The sequence below is a fragment of the Macaca nemestrina genome, chromosome 3 (genome assembly GCF_043159975.1).
Source record: "Macaca nemestrina isolate mMacNem1 chromosome 3, mMacNem.hap1, whole genome shotgun sequence".
Taxonomy (NCBI): Eukaryota; Metazoa; Chordata; class Mammalia; order Primates; family Cercopithecidae; genus Macaca; species Macaca nemestrina.
The window spans coordinates 24,349,170-24,365,600 of record NC_092127.1 but is presented as its reverse complement, the minus strand read 5'-3'; the positions used below and the strand labels follow the sequence as shown (position 1 = coordinate 24,365,600).

Here is a 16,431-nt window from a genome sequence, read left to right as displayed (position 1 = left end):
CAAGGCGACTCCGCGCGGCAGGGCAGGGCGGCCATCCCTCTGTGCCCGCCCCCTCACGCCGTGACGCGCTCTCACGCTTCCGCGCCTCCTGGCGCCCCGCGACGCCTGCCATTGGCTGGCCCTGCGGGTCTCACTATCCTCACTCCATCCGCGGAGCCAATGGCTGGGACCGCCAGGGGCTCCTTCGCGCGAGTCACACGATGTCGGCAACTGCACAGACCAATCACCGCGCCGAGAAGACGGGGCGGGAGCCCTCGCAGGCCAATAACGACAGGACTGAGCGCCTGGCCCACCGGGCTCCACCCCCGAGCCGGGCGAGGCAAGTTCCGAGGTCGGAACACCTGGCTGATCCTGGGTGACGGTGGCCGGCAGTCATCTCGCGGCCGTTCAGGTGAGGGGGTCGGGGGAGTGGCTCGTGAGCGAGGAAGGGGCAGCAGGTGGGCTCCCACCCGGTGCTCCGTGAGATCGAGGGGAGCGGGTTCGGGGTGCGGATGCGCGCGCTGGGCCGGACGCTGGCAGTGGTACCCGAGAAGGGGCGGAGGGAGACTGGAGTCAAGGTGGGCCTAGGGAAGGTACGTGCTAGAAAGGAGGAAAACGGAGTGAAATTCTTCAGTGATGGAACTAGGCTAGGACATGTTTCTTGCCCTTTAAAGAGTGTTGTCTTCGGGAGATGGGACGTAGAAGACAGTTGCAGCACAGGGTGGTAGCTTGGCGAAAGTTATACAAAAGCAGGAAACACTGGAAGGAGGTAAGATGTAATGTGCTTTGGCAGTAGGGGGGTTGGGAAGGGCGTCCGAGAGGAGGTTGCTGAAGGGTGACTAGGAGTTGGATGGGTGGACATCACCTGTAAGGGAACGATATTTCCGTGGGCAAAGAGGAATGAAGCAGTAGCAACCATGGGTGATCAGATACTGTAAAAATGTGAAGTGTAGGATGGCGAGAATGTAACAAATGAAGAGTGTGAGAAGTCTGGAAGGGCCTCGTGTGCATCAATCACAGAGGGGCTTGATCTTTATGCTTAGGGCAAGCACTCCCTTGAACTTTGAGTGTTTTAAGGAGCTTATTTCTTATGTTTAGATTTATATAGATCCTGGCATTGCATCTTAGAGATAAGGTTTAAGAAGGGCAAGCTTGGAGGCAGGGCAAGTCCAGAAAATGAAGGAGCTGGTGAAATCCGTTTTAAAGTGCCAAAGGACAGAGACTGGCTGACAGCTAAACTTCAAGGTTTCTGAGAATCCACAAATAACTAAATTTATCTAGTCAGCCTGCTCCAGAGTACGCTTCCAGTCATTTAGGTTGCCCAAGAATGAGTAAAGCAAAAGGAAATTCAATTTTCCAAGACCTCGTTTCCCCCCTCCTCTTTAATTCCTTATTCAGTTAGCAACAATATATCCATTCCCTTGCTCCTTTTTGAAAAGTAAGTTCCTGAATGTTAAGTAAACCAAGTGTTTCTAAATTGGGTAAGAGTTTGAAGACTTAATCAAGGCAGCAGAGATGGGAGAGACTTAAAACGTTATGTCTGAGAATTAAGCATTAAAGGTGGTCTAGCGTTTGGGCGGGGTTTGTGAGGAGCACGTACTGAACCTTTGGACCTGCTGAGTGAGTTCGTGTGCCTCTGAACTCTCTGACTGGATATGACCAGTAAACTTGGATAATCAGATCCTGGAGTTTAGGGGAGAGGGCAAGAGGTAGAAAGGGTGGATATCAGCGTATTTTTAAAACAGAAAATAGTTAAGATCACCCAAGACCATCTAGAATCGTTAGAAGGGAGTAAGGAAGGCATTATTGGGAAACTTTCCAGCTTGAATTCTCATATTCTTTCTACTCTCCTGGTTGAGTTTTTGGAGTGCTGTTCTCTCTGTGCAAAACCCCTCCCTTGACCCTCTCTCCCTCGCTCTATTTTTTAACTTGTCAGTTTCCTCTCCTGTTCTAGGTCTCAGTTTAGATAGCACCTTTCTCTAGAAGTTCATAGCACTGTGTATTCCCCCCTTTATTTTTCTTATCACCTAATTTTTGATGGTTTGGACACTAGTTGTTATTCCTCACTAAATTTTGTGTTTTGTGAACTCAGGGGTAAGGGCAGCAGCTGGCACAATGAATGCACAATACTTGTCAGAGTGAATGCATTTGAGTTCCAAGAACCAAGGAAAGGCAGTATTTCAAGAAGAGAAATATCAAATCTTCCAGATTAGTCAAATAAAATAAACTCCAAAAACCAAAAAGTTTATTGAGTTTGGCAACTGGAGATCCATAGCGATTTTTTTGTTTGTTTGTTTGTTTGTTTGAGACGGAGTCTCGCTCTGTTGCCCAGGCTGGAGTGCAGTGTCGGGATCTCAGCTCCCTGCAACCTCAGCCCCCCAGGTTCAAGCAATTCTCCTGCCTCAGCCGTCCAGGTAACTGGGAATACAGGCGTGCTCCATGACACCTGGCTAATGTTTTTGTATTTTTTTGGTAGAGATGAGGTTTCATCATATTGGCCAGACTGGTCTCGAACTCTTGACCTTGTGATCCGCCCACCTCGGCTTCCCAAAGTGCTGGGATTACCAGCGTGAGCCACCGCACCCGGCCTCCTTAGTGATTTTAGTAAGAGTAAGTTCAGTGCAGTGATGACAATAGAATGCAGAGTGCAGTTGCTAGAATATAAACAGGAGATAAGAAGGTAAAGACAAGTCATGTGAAATACCTTTTCAGAGGGCTTAGGTAAACTATAGGAATTATTCTCCTTGTACTCTAATACTTATTATGGGTTGTATTTATAACTATAGTATAATATAATGGATGACTGCGTGGGCTTCCCCACTTAGCATTTGTTAAGTTAATCATTAACTTAACATTAAACATTTGTTAATGCCCGAAGCATTAGACTTCAGGCAAGTTGCTTAATCTTTCTAAACCTCAGTTATTTTATCTATAAAATGGGGATAAAATAATACCTACCTCACGAAGGTGTGGTAAGGATTGAAATTAAAATGTAAGAGCATGTAGCATGCTTTGAACACGGTTCTTGGCACAGAAAGTGCCCAATAATTGTTAGTTTCTTGTAGCTATTACATGCCAGGTCCTGTACTGAGTGCTTTATATGCATTATCTCTTGGACTCACTGGAAGACCTACTGTTTTAATTTCTGTTGATGAGAAAACTGCATCACAGAGAGGTTACGAAATTTGCCCAAGGTCACAGGACAGGACTAGTAAGTGGTCTTGGTTCATCATTGTCAAATTTCCTAATCACCTTGTGAAAAATTAAGATTGGATGGTTGTCTTATTTTACAACTTAGAAGATGATTGAAGACATTTTGTTGTAGGTGGGGAGCCAGATTGCAAGTAGCTCAGTGAGTTGTGTGGGTGAGTTAAGCAATCTTTTTTTTTTTTTGAGACAAGAGTTTTGCTGTTCATGCCCAGGCTAGAGTGCAATCTCAGCTTACTGAAACCTCCACCTCCTCAGTTCAAGTGATTCACCTGAACTCCTGACCTCAGGTGATCTGCCGGCATCAGCCTCCCCAAGGTGCTGGGATTACAGGCGTGAGCCACCATGCCCAGCTGAGTTAAGCAATCTTTATGTAGAGCTCTCCTTTGAGAAAGAAGTTGGTTGGTTCAAAGGAAGATAAATGAGACATGGCTTGGAAGAGGTAATGGAGGCTAGGAAGGTGTTTATTAACAAAGGAGGCTGGGCACAGTGGCTCACACCTAATCCCCACACTTTGGGAGGCTGAGATGGGAGGATCACTTCAGCCTAGGAGTTTAAGACCAGTCTGGGCAACATAGGGTGACCTATGTCTCCACAAAAAATAAAAATAAAAAAAATTAGCCAGGCGTGGTAGTGTGTGCCTGTGGTCCCAGCTACGAGGGGCTGAGGTGGGAGGATTGCTTGAGCCTGGGAGGTTGAGGCTGCAGTAAGCCATAATTGAGCCACTGCATTCCAGCTTGGGTGACAGAGTGAGACCCTGTCTGGAAAAAAAAAAGAAAAGAAAAGACGGGAATGTGTTTTTAGACGTGAGGGAATGGATTCCCTGAAGGGAGAAGGATGAAAGATAAGAAAGGATAAGTGATGGACAAGTTCTTGAGGTAAGGTAAGAACACAGGAAGACTGGTCAGTCTCAGAGGAAAGAATGAATGAGCAAAGAAATTTTGAGGCTTGTAATGACACAGGATGGAACACTATAGTCACTGTGGTGTAAGTCATTTGAGATGAGTAGGACAGAAGAAGGAGGGCATGAAGTGAATTCAGATGCCTGAAGGAGTTGGCTAGGTTCTCAATATTCCTTCTGTAGAATGGGGATAAAAGGTCAATTTGAGAAGTGTTGGGAAGGGGACTTTTTAAGCACTAGAACGCTTCAGAGGTTTTAAAATACTCATTTTTAAATGGTCCCAAAAAATTCATAAATTAGAAGCAGCAGTGGTGAACATTTTTAGGAAAGTGACTCTTGAAAAGTTTGTATTTTGGTTTGTGACCCATTGAGCTTATTTATTATGTAAGTAGAACAAGCTCATTTAAAAGTTTAAATTGTGCAAAAGACATAAGAAATTTTCTTTTCTCTCTTCCATAACACTGTCTCCTACCCCTCCACACTGTCTTCCACAACACTCTCCATTACCCCGCCACACTCAGTTCTCTATAAAACTATCTCCTAGTCGTCACACTGTCTTCCATAACACTCTCCCCTACCCCGCCACACTGTCTTCCGTAACACTCTCCCCTACCCCTCCACACTGTCTTCCGTAACACTCTCCCCTACCCCGCCACACTGTCTTCCATAACACTCTCCCCTGCCCCGCCACACTCCATCTTCCATAACACTCTCCCCTACCCCGCCACACTGTCTTCCATAACACTCTCCCCTACCCCGCCACACTGTCTTCCACAACACTCTCCCCTACCCCTCCACACACTGTCTTCCATAACACTCTCCCCTGCCCCGCCACACTGTCTTCCATAACACTCTCCCCTGCCCCGCCACACTCCATCTTCCATAACACTCTCCCCTGCCCCGCCACACTGTCTTCCATAACACTCTCCCCTGCCCCACCACACTGTCTTCCATAACACTCTCCCCTGCCCCGCCACACTGTCTTCCATAACACTCTCCCCTACCCCGCCACACTCTGACTTCCATAACATTCTCCCCTTCCGCACCATGCTCTGTTCTCCATAACACTATCTCCTACCCGATCACACACCTGTTTTCCTAGAAATCACCACTCTAAATTGTTCCCTTTGTAACCATATGTACATTTTCTGTTTCTGTGTGTCTCTATATGTACATATGCATAGAAGTGCATAAATAAAATATATATCCTTTTCAAAAAATCTTATGTGGGACTCTGTATTATTATACTCTATATTATACTCTATAATATACTCTATATTACTCTGTATCTCTATTATTCTGTAACTTGTTATTTGGATTAACACTGTGTCTTAGACATCTTTCTACGTAGAGCGTATAGATCTTGTTCTTTTAAAATGGCGGTATAATTGTCTATGGAAGGACTTAATTTATTTAACCCATACCTTGTTGATGGCTTGTGTTTTGCTTTTATTTTTTCCTGTTTTTGCTGTTACAAGAAGTGCTTCCTTCTATCTTAGTGTATCTGCCTTTGTACCCTTGAATGAGAAAGCTGCTGCTTCAAAGGATGTGTTCATTTTGAATTATGATAGGTGTTGCTTATTTTTCCTCCAGTGATAACACTGATGTATGCCCCCTGCCCACAATGTATGGTCGTGCCTGTTTTCTCACCCCCTTACCAGTACTGGACATTGGGCACTAATAAACTTTTGAAGATGTGCTACTCAGGCTAAAAGTTTCTCTTTGTTTTAGGGTGCATTTCCTCATTTGAATGAAGTGAGGATTCTTCCTTGTTTAGTGACCATTTGTCTTTATTTTTCTGTGAACTGCTTTTGTCATTTTTCTATTGTCTTTTTTTGTCTTTTTTCTAAATCTCACTTTGTAGCCGTTTGTTGTAAAATGTTGGAAATATTTTTCCCAGTTTGTCATTTTATCTTTGGCTTTGTTTATGACTGTCTTTCTATTACCCAGTAGGAAGTACTTAATTTTTATGTACTCGTATTTGGTAGGCTTTTTCTTTATAGGTTCTTTTGGCTGTAAGTGATACATTTAAACCCAGCTATTGCTTATTTAAATTAGAAGCTTTTCCATGAGAACCACACTGACGATTTCTTTAAATATAGCTTGAAAAAAATTTTCCCCTATTCCTTTAGGTATTGTTCTTGAAAATAATGTGTTTTTAAAGGAATATCTACAAATGGAAATGGTGATGATATCCAGCAAATTTTTTAAAATGGTGTAAAACCATTTGTACTCCTTTAGTAATTTTTTGGTAAAAAATTTGTACTCCTTTAGTAATTATTTTAAAAATGATCAGAGGATGCATTTTTTAACTGTTTTATTTTTTGAATTATTGTTTAACTTACTATATGTATTCATTTCTACAGAATTATAAGGCTGTCTGCAGAGATTTGAAAAATGGCAACAAATGAAAGTGTCAGCATCTTTAGTTCAGCATCCTTGGCTGTGGAATATGTAGATTCACTTTTACCTGAGAATCCTCTGCAAGAACCATTTAAAAATGCTTGGAACTATATGTTGAATAATTATACAAAGTTCCAGATTGCAACATGGGGATCCCTTATAGTTCATGAAGCCCTTTATTTCTCGTTCTGTTTACCTGGATTTTTATTTCAATTTATACCTTATATGAAAAAATACAAAATTCAAAAGGTGAGTATAAGGGACTAGAAATAGAATATTATTAATGTTGCTGAATATTTTAAAAGTAAATAGGGCTTTGGTTTGAGAGGCTAAATCAGTGATATACAATAGAAATATAATGAAGCCATGTGTGTAATTTTAAATTTTCTAGTAGAATACATAGAAAACGTAAAAATAAATTAATTAATTTCATAATGTGTATTATTTAACTCAGTAAGTGTAAACTATTGCTGGGTACAGGGTCCATGCCTGTAATTCCAGCACTTTGGGAGGCCAAGGCAGGAGGATTGCTTGAGGCCAGGAGTTCAAGACCATCCTGGGAAACCTAGCAAGACCCTGTCTCTACAAAAAAAATACAAAAATACCCAAGCATGGCAATGTAAGTCCTAGCTACTTATGAGGCTGAAGCAGAGGGATTGCACCACTATACTCTAGCGCAGGTGACAGAGTGAGACCTTGTCTCAAAGAAGAATAAGAAATAAATGTAAATTATTATTTCAACCAGTAATCAAAATCTAAAAAATGCTTAATGAGATATTTAATAAGTCTTTGCAATCCCGTGTGTATTTTACATTAATTTTAGTCTATCTCAATTTAGGCTAGCCATGTTTAAAGTGTTTGGTAGCCACATGTTACTAGCTGAATTGAATAACACAGTCCTAGGTCATTATTGATAATATTTCAAGAATAGTTTATTAAATTGGGCTTTAAGTAGATGTGATGGTTATCTAATTTAAGTTTACAAATTTTAATGTTTAAGCTAGCTGGAAAGGAAAGGTATGGTGATTTGTGCATATTTTTCAGTTCACCCCAACTCTATGTTCCAGCAAATCTCAGGGACTGTTAATACAGTATGACCTTGATCAGGGCTATCAAAGTTTTTTTCCCCTAAATATATGGTAGGTAGTTCTGCAGCATTCATATCATCCCAAATAAGGAGGTGAAGCTCCTCGTTTCTGGATATTTGCTTCATTGCACTAAATGTTGAGAGCTCGCTATGTACATGACAAGGTGAAATCTAGTGTGTAGTCTATGAGCTTGACATGAGAATTTGGCGTAGCTTATTAGAAAGATGAATTATTTGTCAGCATTTGGTAAGCTGATGATAGTTTCTAGTGTTTACTGTTTACTTTTCAGAAAAAGTCGCTCCAAACTAAAATTCAAGGGCCCACAGTCTTGGTGGAAAGTAGACCGCTGAGAGTATTCATCTATGGAAAGTAATTTCCATTCACTCAGTACAATTGGCCCTCCTTATCCATGGGTTATGTATCCATGGATCCAACCAACTGCAGATCAGAAATATTCAGGGGAAAAAATTGTGTCTACACTTTACATGTACAGTCTTTTTTTTTCCTTGTCATTATTCCAAATAACAACTATTTATAGAGCATTTGCATTTTATTAAGTATTATAAGTGGTGTAGAGATTATTTCAAGTATACGGGAGGATATGCGTAGGTTATAGGTTATGTCAAATACTATGTCATTTTGTATCAAGCACTTGAGCATCTTCAGATTTTGGCATTTGCAGAAAGTCCCAGAACCAATCCCCCAAAGATACCAAGGGACAACTGTATATATTTTGGATGGCAGTCTGTACACATTCTCTGTTATCATTCTGTTAGTTTCACAGCCTCTCCCAGAGGCTCACTTTAAGCAAGTGTTAATATTAATCCTCTCTGGGGATAATACAGGGGTCAGATGACGGCGGACTCCAGGCCAAAGGTGAAAAGAGCAAAGGGTAAAGGTGAAGGAAATGAAAAATAATGTAACCCAAAGGAGAGTATTCTGTGACCCTCAATTAAGGTCACAGAAGTTCTGAAGTGCTTTTTAGAAAAGCACCTGCTTTGAAAGGCAGAATTAAGTTTGGATGTCTAAGTTCTAATGCACTTTTAGGGTGATTGTGGCTGCCATGTGTCACCCAATGATTTATTTATAGAGCTGATGCATTGTATGGCTGGCCAGGCAAAAGCATCCTTTCTCTCCTTCACTGCACTTTGCAAGTGACTCATTGGTTGGAAGTAGTAACCTTTACAGAGAGAGGAAGAGCTTATTCAGGCAAGGGTATATGAGCAGCTTTAAAATATAGTGTGGCAAAGGAAAGAATAAGCTGTAGTCTAGTTGGTCAGAACTAGTTGTTTATGAACAGATTGAAAGGCTGGGTAATACGGTTTCAAGTCTGTACTCAGCAAATCTTTACGTTTCATAGCCATTAAAGTCCATGCTTTGAGCATTTTTGATAAAACGTGATTTTAAATCAGGACTAGTTTTCACAAGTTAAAGTCGTTTTAAAAGAAATCAAAATATCAATACAAATTAATTACAGGTTTATGCATTTTGAAGGCAGATACCCTGATTAACATTGAGGGTATCAATTGTTTAAGAGAAAATATTTGAGAATTATATTTAACATATGCAATAAATGTTTTTATTCTTAAAATTGTCAAAAAGAAGAAGCTGGTGGTGGTGATGAAATAGTACTAAAGACTTTCTGCTTTCAAACAGAACAGACAGCTGGAGAGCTAATGCACATCCTTGCTAGTTAGGGGAAATTTCACAGGAATGAAAAAGTAAAGCAGACTTTGCAGGATCTATTTCTTTCAAAAAAAAAATCATACATATTAGTAATTCTCCAAAAATTTTCCTCAAAGATAAATGTACTAAAAATATTATTTCTAAAGTATGTGGCCCTTGTAAAGGTATTCTTTTATATTAAGTACAGTTATGCGTAAAGTAAAATGTGGTAAACTTTCATTTTGCACTAGGTATGAATTTGTATTGCTAACTGTCTTTGTAACTAATTTATGTATACTCTAAATGGTATAGCATGTGATTTTATTATAGTTGATTAACTTTGTAATTTCTGTAACTACATCGATATCACAGTCTACCTGGGAAATTAAGTCTGTTAGCCATAGTTTCTGTAGGAGACAGTCTATTGCAAAATGAAGCCTGAATCTTTCATTTATTTTGTCCCCAATTACAGAGTGGAGGTTTAGAGGAGTGGGGTTAGATAATGCTCAGATTAGAAATACAAAGGCAGTTGTCAGATCCTCTCATTTTACTGTTGAAAAAACTGAGTTGTAAACATTACAAGAGCTAGTTAACTGGTGAGTAGCAGCCCTGGTATTAGAGCACAAGTCTCTGGATTGATTCTTAGTTCAGTGCTTTTCCTATTTTTGTCAGGAAGATATCCCTTAAAGAATTTCAAGAACAGAACTGGATCTGGAGACCTAGATTTTAGTTAGTCCTACTTCTGCTAATAACTGCATGTGTGACCCTCCCCAAGCTGGTTGACCTCTTTGGGCTTTTACTGATGCTCAGTAGTTCCCGTACTTTGAATATCATGTTGAAATAAAATAGTTTTGTTGGCAGATTTCTGAGTTTTTCAGCAGTGACGTTTAAAACGAAGCAATAGCTGATATTTATTGTCACCATCATTTTGTAAAACCCGAAGCACTTTTTTTATATCTTAAGTGCAGTCCTATAAATTGAATACATTTAGTTAGTTTTTGTTTTGTTTTGTTTTGTTTTGCTTTGTTTTTTATAATGGCTTGTTAAGTCATTATAATGGGTATCCTGATGAGGTCTTATGAACATCTCATGTTGATCTAACTTTTCTCATTTTGACTGGAATCTGTGAACTCCATAATCAGGACACATCTCTGTACCTCTCAACACAGAGTTTGTAATTCTGTCATTGGATATGAACAAAAGTGCACTTATTTATTGGAATGAATACCACTGAATGCCTGGAAGCATCGACTTAAACTGTGTACAAGGCTTCCAGTGCTTCGTGTACAACTTCTTCAATTGCGGACACCCACCTGTAATCTTAGCATATTATATTTCTTCTTCTCTGAAACTTCTGGTAAAAGAAGTGAAGTGAATGATGTGTGGCAGCAAACACTGGAGAATTATTCATTCTGTAGTGTTTCTTTGTTTGAGATCATTATGGCTGGGTGCGTCTGTTAACAGTTTCTTCACCTAAAGTAGTGATAGTAGTTGTCAAGAATTTTCGAAGGTAAAGATTCCTGAGTCTTAGTTACTATAAAGTTAACATTTAACTGACATAGAATTAAGGTCCAACATAAACAGAGAAAAAATTAGGTCAAGTTAAACTCTGATAGCAGAGACTAATATTAGATATTGTGATTTTTCTCCATAGGATAAGCCAGAGACATGGGAAAACCAATGGAAATGTTTCAAAGTTCTTCTCTTTAATCACTTCTGTATCCAGCTGCCTTTGATTTGTGGAACCTATTATTTTACAGAGTATTTCAATATTCCTTATGATTGGGAAAGAATGCCAAGATGGTATGTAGATAAAAATTTGGCTTTTACATGCAATGGTGGCTTATTCAATTAAGTTATAGTTAATGTTTACCCTTTTTCTTAATTTTAATTAATGTTTGTTCTAAACTTTGGAAGTAAATAAATAGTAGAAAACTAAACCATAGTAAAATCTTAAAATGTTTCCATTTTTACATCTTTAAAATATTTTATTGGAAGGTGAGCGTCTAGTATCAGAAGTTTCCATAACGTCTTTTGTATGTTTATATACATATATAAGTGCTTATGTTGACAAAAAATATGTCACATTTTAAGTTTAAAATAAATGAAATATATGAGAATCATTTACGAGGTTTATAGAAATTGTGTTCATATAAACAAAAATATGTACGTGTATATATACACATATACACACACATAGATATACTCATGCATCACTTAACAGGGATACCTCTTGTGAAACGTGTCATTAGGCAAGTTGTGCAAACATTGTAATGAAATGAAATTGGTCTAGTGGGCAGTCTCTTTAACCTTACATCAGATTATGTAGCTGTATCTGGTGGTTTTGAGAATTTATTTATGAATATATCCAATTAGGTCAACCTGGTAACCTGGGGTGTTTAGTTTTATGTAATGTCTCAAGCATCCCCACTAAAAGTCTGGATAGTTTAAGTAAACATTATTTCTTACACATTACAACATTTTTATCTTAAAGGTATTTTCTTTTGGCAAGATGCTTTGGCTGTGCAGTCATTGAAGATACTTGGCACTATTTTATGCATAGACTCTTACACCACAAAAGAATATACAAATATATTCATAAAGTTCATCATGAGTTTCAGGTATGTGAGAGTTATATTTAATTCTTTCTGTTCAAGGCAAAATGTCTGTTTTCATTGCCCGAGCATTTTTCTAAAATTGTTGGTGACGTTTTTATTTTCTTTTCCTTTGGCATGATTATTAAGAACAACACACACACGCACATACAAACAAGTCAATTCTACACATTGTCTTCATTATTTAAATTTCATGGTAAAGTGAGATCTGAAAGAAAAGTATTACATGAAAGTTTGGACTTCCATCCTTGTGGACAGTGCTACACTGGCACAGCTAGATCCTCACATTGCTAACTCCCACAAAAACAGTAACTTTTATTAGAACTGCCTTTTTTTTTTTTTTTTTTGGGAGATGGAGTTTTGTTCTTGTTGTCCAGTCTGGACTGCAATGGCATGAGCTCAGCTCACTGCAGCCTTCACCTCCTGGGTTCAAGTGATTCTCCTGCCTCAGCTTCTCAAGTAGCTGGGATTACAGGCATGCGTCACCACGCGTGGCTAATTTTGTATTTTTAGTGGAGACGGGATTTCACTGTTAGTCAGGTTGGTCTCGAACTCCTGACCTTGGGTGATCCACCCACCTTGGACTCCCAAAGTACTGGGATTACAGGTGTGAGCTACCATGCCCAGCCTATTAGAATTGCTTTGATGTAGCTTTATCAAACTGGCTATGTATGTTTTGCATTGATCGTGGTTACATGGTATGCAAGTGTATGGCTAGATAAATCATCATTACATATAGAATCAATATAACTTTGTAAAACTTTATGCATAAATAGAATATATGTATTAGTGAAGTTCTCCAGTGAAGCAGAATCATTGGGGCATATATACACAGAGAGAGAGAGATTTATTTTAAGGAATTGGCTCATGCAAGTGTGGGGCTATCAAGTCTGAAATCTGTAAAGCAGGCTACAGACTGGAAATCCGGGTAAGAATTGTTGCAGCATTGGGTCCAAATTCCGTGGCACAGCAAGTTGGAAACTCAGGCAGGGTTTCGGTGTTGCAGTCTTGAGAATCCTTCTTCAGGAAACCTCAGCCTTTATCCTGAAGGCCTTCAAATGATTGGATGAAGTCCACCCTCATTATGAAGGGTAATCACCTTTACTCAGAGTCTACTGATTTAAATGTTAACAATATCTAAAAAATACCTTCACAACAACATCTAGACTGATATTAATCAAACAGTTGGGTATCATAGCCTAGCCAAGTTGACACATAAAATTAACCATCACAATAGCTAAGAAATGAAGAATTTCTTATCTGTTTGTTTTAGGCTCCATTTGGAATGGAAGCTGAATATGCACATCCTTTGGAGACTCTAATTCTTGGAACTGGATTTTTCATTGGCATCGTGCTTTTGTGTGATCATGTAATTCTTCTTTGGGCATGGGTGACCATTCGTTTATTAGAAACTATTGATGTCCATAGGTGAGTATCGATTTCTGTTCAGGTATAAAATATAATGAAATGTATTTATTTTCGTGGCTGTCAGATTATCATATTTCTAAGTAGACTAATAGAAGTTAATCTTCTTAATGTTATATTAAGAAAACATAATTGTTGAATATAAGTTTAAATCATAGATGTTTTTACATTCTAGCCTATGCTGTTATAATTTTTGTAGTGATAATGTGTTATTAGGGCAAATATATATTTAGGACAAGCAATTTCTTTATCCTTCTGTAATAAGCCTAAACCTAACTCATATTTGAAAAAATATCAAAGCATTCAGCCTTCATTGAATAAGACTTTCTATTGCAAGATGAAACTACTGCTTGTAGTATGTACCTATTTCAAATGCTTCCTTTCTGTTGATTGGAAGACATTTTGTGGTAAATTATTTATATTGAATGCCTTCTTAAATGCTTATTCTAATTGTTCATTAGTTTTTAATTATGTGTTCATTGCATTTTGACCTGGGACGTACTTTTGTACTCATGAATGCAGAATATCAAATTCTAAGAATTATTTTTAAAGTGCTAAAGTAGCAAAATTAATGCTTCTAGTCCTAGGCAGAGAATATTCTTCTGTAGAAAAATTGTAATTGACATTTCTTTCATTTTTTTTGTATCCATTGTTTCTTTCTGCCTTCCTTCCTCTAAGCCCCTCAAAGGAAGAGAGGGTTAGAGAGATTCACATAAGTATAACTGGATGTCATTGTAGATATGTAGTTAGAAATAAAGGAGCATACTTTAAATGGGACTCTTTTTTGAAGCCATTTGTCCTCTCCCAACTATAGAAAAGTACACTGGTATTTTGGTTAATTGTGGTACATTTGATTCCAACTTGTCAATTGCCTAAAAAACTAAATGAAGTTGCTATACAGGGATTCGTGGGCCTGCCCTTTTTAATACTTGATACTAATTTTATGTGACTTTCCCTAAAAAACATATTTAGTGTTTTGGGCTTCATTTACAAGTGTTATAGATTATGGTGAGGAAGCTTCCTCTAAAACATAAAAGAAAATTAATTCTTAAAAATCTGTGTCTAAAGATTCATTACTATAATCCCTGTCTTCCATCATTCACATATTTTATCATAAAATAAATGATTTTCATAGATTTTTTTAAGGATTTTTTTTCTTAGAGTGGTTTCTAGAATATACACCATTTTCTGTGTTTGCTGTTTGTGAACATCTTAGAAATAAAGTGGTCTAGGCAAAGTGGAATGTTATCTAAATTGGTTAATGTGAACACATGATTAGTAATAGAAACAACAATTATTTGAGATGTATTTATTCCTTAATAATGTTTATCATTTTTGTTTCAGTGGCTATGATATTCCTCTCAACCCTTTAAATCTGATCCCTTTCTATGCTGGTTCTCGGCATCATGATTTCCACCACATGAACTTCATTGGAAACTATGCTTCAACATTTACATGGTGGGATCGAATTTTTGGAACAGACTCTCAATATCATGCCTATTATGAAAAGAGGAAGAAGTTTGAGAAAAAGACTGAATAAATATCTCGTGTAAACCTTCCTGAAAGATAAACGTTTTCCTGAATTCAGAAGCTAGTAGCTAACATTGCTTCTGGAGAGCAGAAATAAGCATGTCTTCTGGCTACTAAGTGATAAAAAGAACATTAACAACCTTTAATTACCTTCCTAGTGGGAACTTTTTCTACTTTACCTACAAGTTCTATATATGTAGAAATGAATGACTATATATTTAAGTACAGTTTTCATGAGAAAGTTTTAAAGGCCATATTCCTAAGCTTCCAAGAAGGTTTTGGGTACTAGAAGTATTCATCTATGGCTTTTCTCCCAGTAGAACCATAGGCCTGAAGTTGACATTGGTCTTTAAATCTTTTAGATACATCCTGGTCATTTCAGAAAATTCTTCATAGTGGTGTTGGCCTTGTATTTAACTTTTTTGGGTTTTTTTGAGATGAAGCCACACTCTGTCGCCGAGGCTGGAGTGTAGCGGCACGATCTCGGCTCACTGCAACCTCTGCCTCCCAGTTCAAGCAATTCTCCTGCCTCAGCCTCCCAAGTAGCTGGGATTACAGGCACCCACCACCATGCCCAGCTAATTTTTGTGTTTTTGTAGAGATGGGGTTTCACGATGTTGGCCAGGCTGGTCTTGAACTTCTGACCTCAAGTGATCTGCCCACCTTGGCCTCCCAAAGTGCTGAGATTATAGGTATAAGCCACTGTGCCCAGCCTTTTTAACTTTAAACATGTTTTAGAATTTGCCTAAAGATCAAAATGTCATGGATTGAAGCTCATCAATTGATGGCAGTGAGTGACTGAAGCTTCCAAATCAAGAAAAGCCAGCACCAAGAACTTCCATTCTAATCTAGACTGACCAGTTTGAGCTGATTCTCCTTGAAGAGTCCTTCTTGATTGCAGTGCAGTACTGGCATTTCTGAGTGGATGTAAGTGGAGTATTTTAGTCTAAAGGCTTTTCAAGTTACTTGAATTTTTTAAAAAATTGAGGAGCTTTATTTCTATTTACCCTTTCATTTTTGTATATCAAATTTCCATTGTCATTAAAAACTGTATCTTGAAAGTTTGTGAACTGACTTGCTGTATTTGCACTTTGAGCTCTTGAAATAAATGTGATTTTTGTCTGATTATCTGGTTTCCAGTTTTAAACATTGTCACCTTTTATTCTTAAAATTGAAAGTACAGAAATTAAGTTATTAAGTTTTACAACAAAAGGATTGGTTTCTATTTTTTTTTTTTTTTTTTTTTTGAGACGGAGTCTCGCTCTGTCACCCAGGCTGGAGTGCTGTGGCCGGATCTCAGCTCACTGCAAGCTCCGCCTCCCGGGTTCACGCCATTCTCCTACCTCAGCCTCCTGAGTAACTGGGACTACAGGCGCCCGCCACCTCACCCGGCTAGTTTTTTTGTATTTTTTATTAGAGACAGGGTTTCACCGTGTTAGCCAGGATGGTCTCGATCTCCTGACCTCGTGATCCGCCCGTCTCGGCCTCCCAAAGTGCTGGGATTACAGGCTTGAGCCACCGCGCCCGGCCTATTTTTTTTTTTTTAAAGTGCTTCCTTTGCCGAAATGTTTCCTTGCTGTTTGAACATGAATTTTTCAGGTTTAATTATTGTGGGAAA

General features: G+C 38.7%; 1 protein-coding gene across 3 annotated transcripts; it reads left to right on the top strand.

Annotated features, from left to right (window-relative positions):
* The first annotated feature begins 253 nt into the window (after positions 1 to 253).
* On the top strand, positions 254 to 15,941 carry LOC105466724 (methylsterol monooxygenase 1). Of its 3 annotated transcripts, none has more exons than XM_011715831.3 (6): positions 254 to 391; positions 6,454 to 6,739; positions 10,898 to 11,046; positions 11,738 to 11,864; positions 13,132 to 13,286; positions 14,628 to 15,941. In XM_011715831.3, exons 2-6 carry the CDS (start codon positions 6,485 to 6,487, stop codon positions 14,821 to 14,823), a joined length of 882 nt encoding a protein of 293 aa, XP_011714133.1. In that variant the 5' UTR covers positions 254 to 391; positions 6,454 to 6,484; the 3' UTR covers positions 14,824 to 15,941. The 3 variants fall into 3 exon arrangements, with proteins under 3 accessions (XP_011714133.1, XP_011714135.1, XP_011714134.1); XM_011715832.3 differs by lacking the exon at positions 254 to 391 and adding an exon at positions 567 to 748; XM_011715833.3 differs by lacking the exon at positions 6,454 to 6,739 and having other exon boundaries at positions 266 to 391.
* Positions 15,942 to 16,431: the final 490 nt, after the last annotated feature.

Excerpts from the sequence above, each read along its gene's own strand:
- LOC105466724 (XM_011715831.3), top strand. The coding sequence starts at position 6,485 with ATGGCAACAAATGAAAGTGTCAGCATCTTTAGTTCAGCATCCTTGGCT. Across the intron at positions 11,865-13,131 it reads AAGTTCATCATGAGTTTCAG|GCTCCATTTGGAATGGAAGC; the intron begins GTATGTGAGAGT and ends TGTTTGTTTTAG. Across the intron at positions 13,287-14,627 it reads GAAACTATTGATGTCCATAG|TGGCTATGATATTCCTCTCA; the intron begins GTGAGTATCGAT and ends TTTTTGTTTCAG.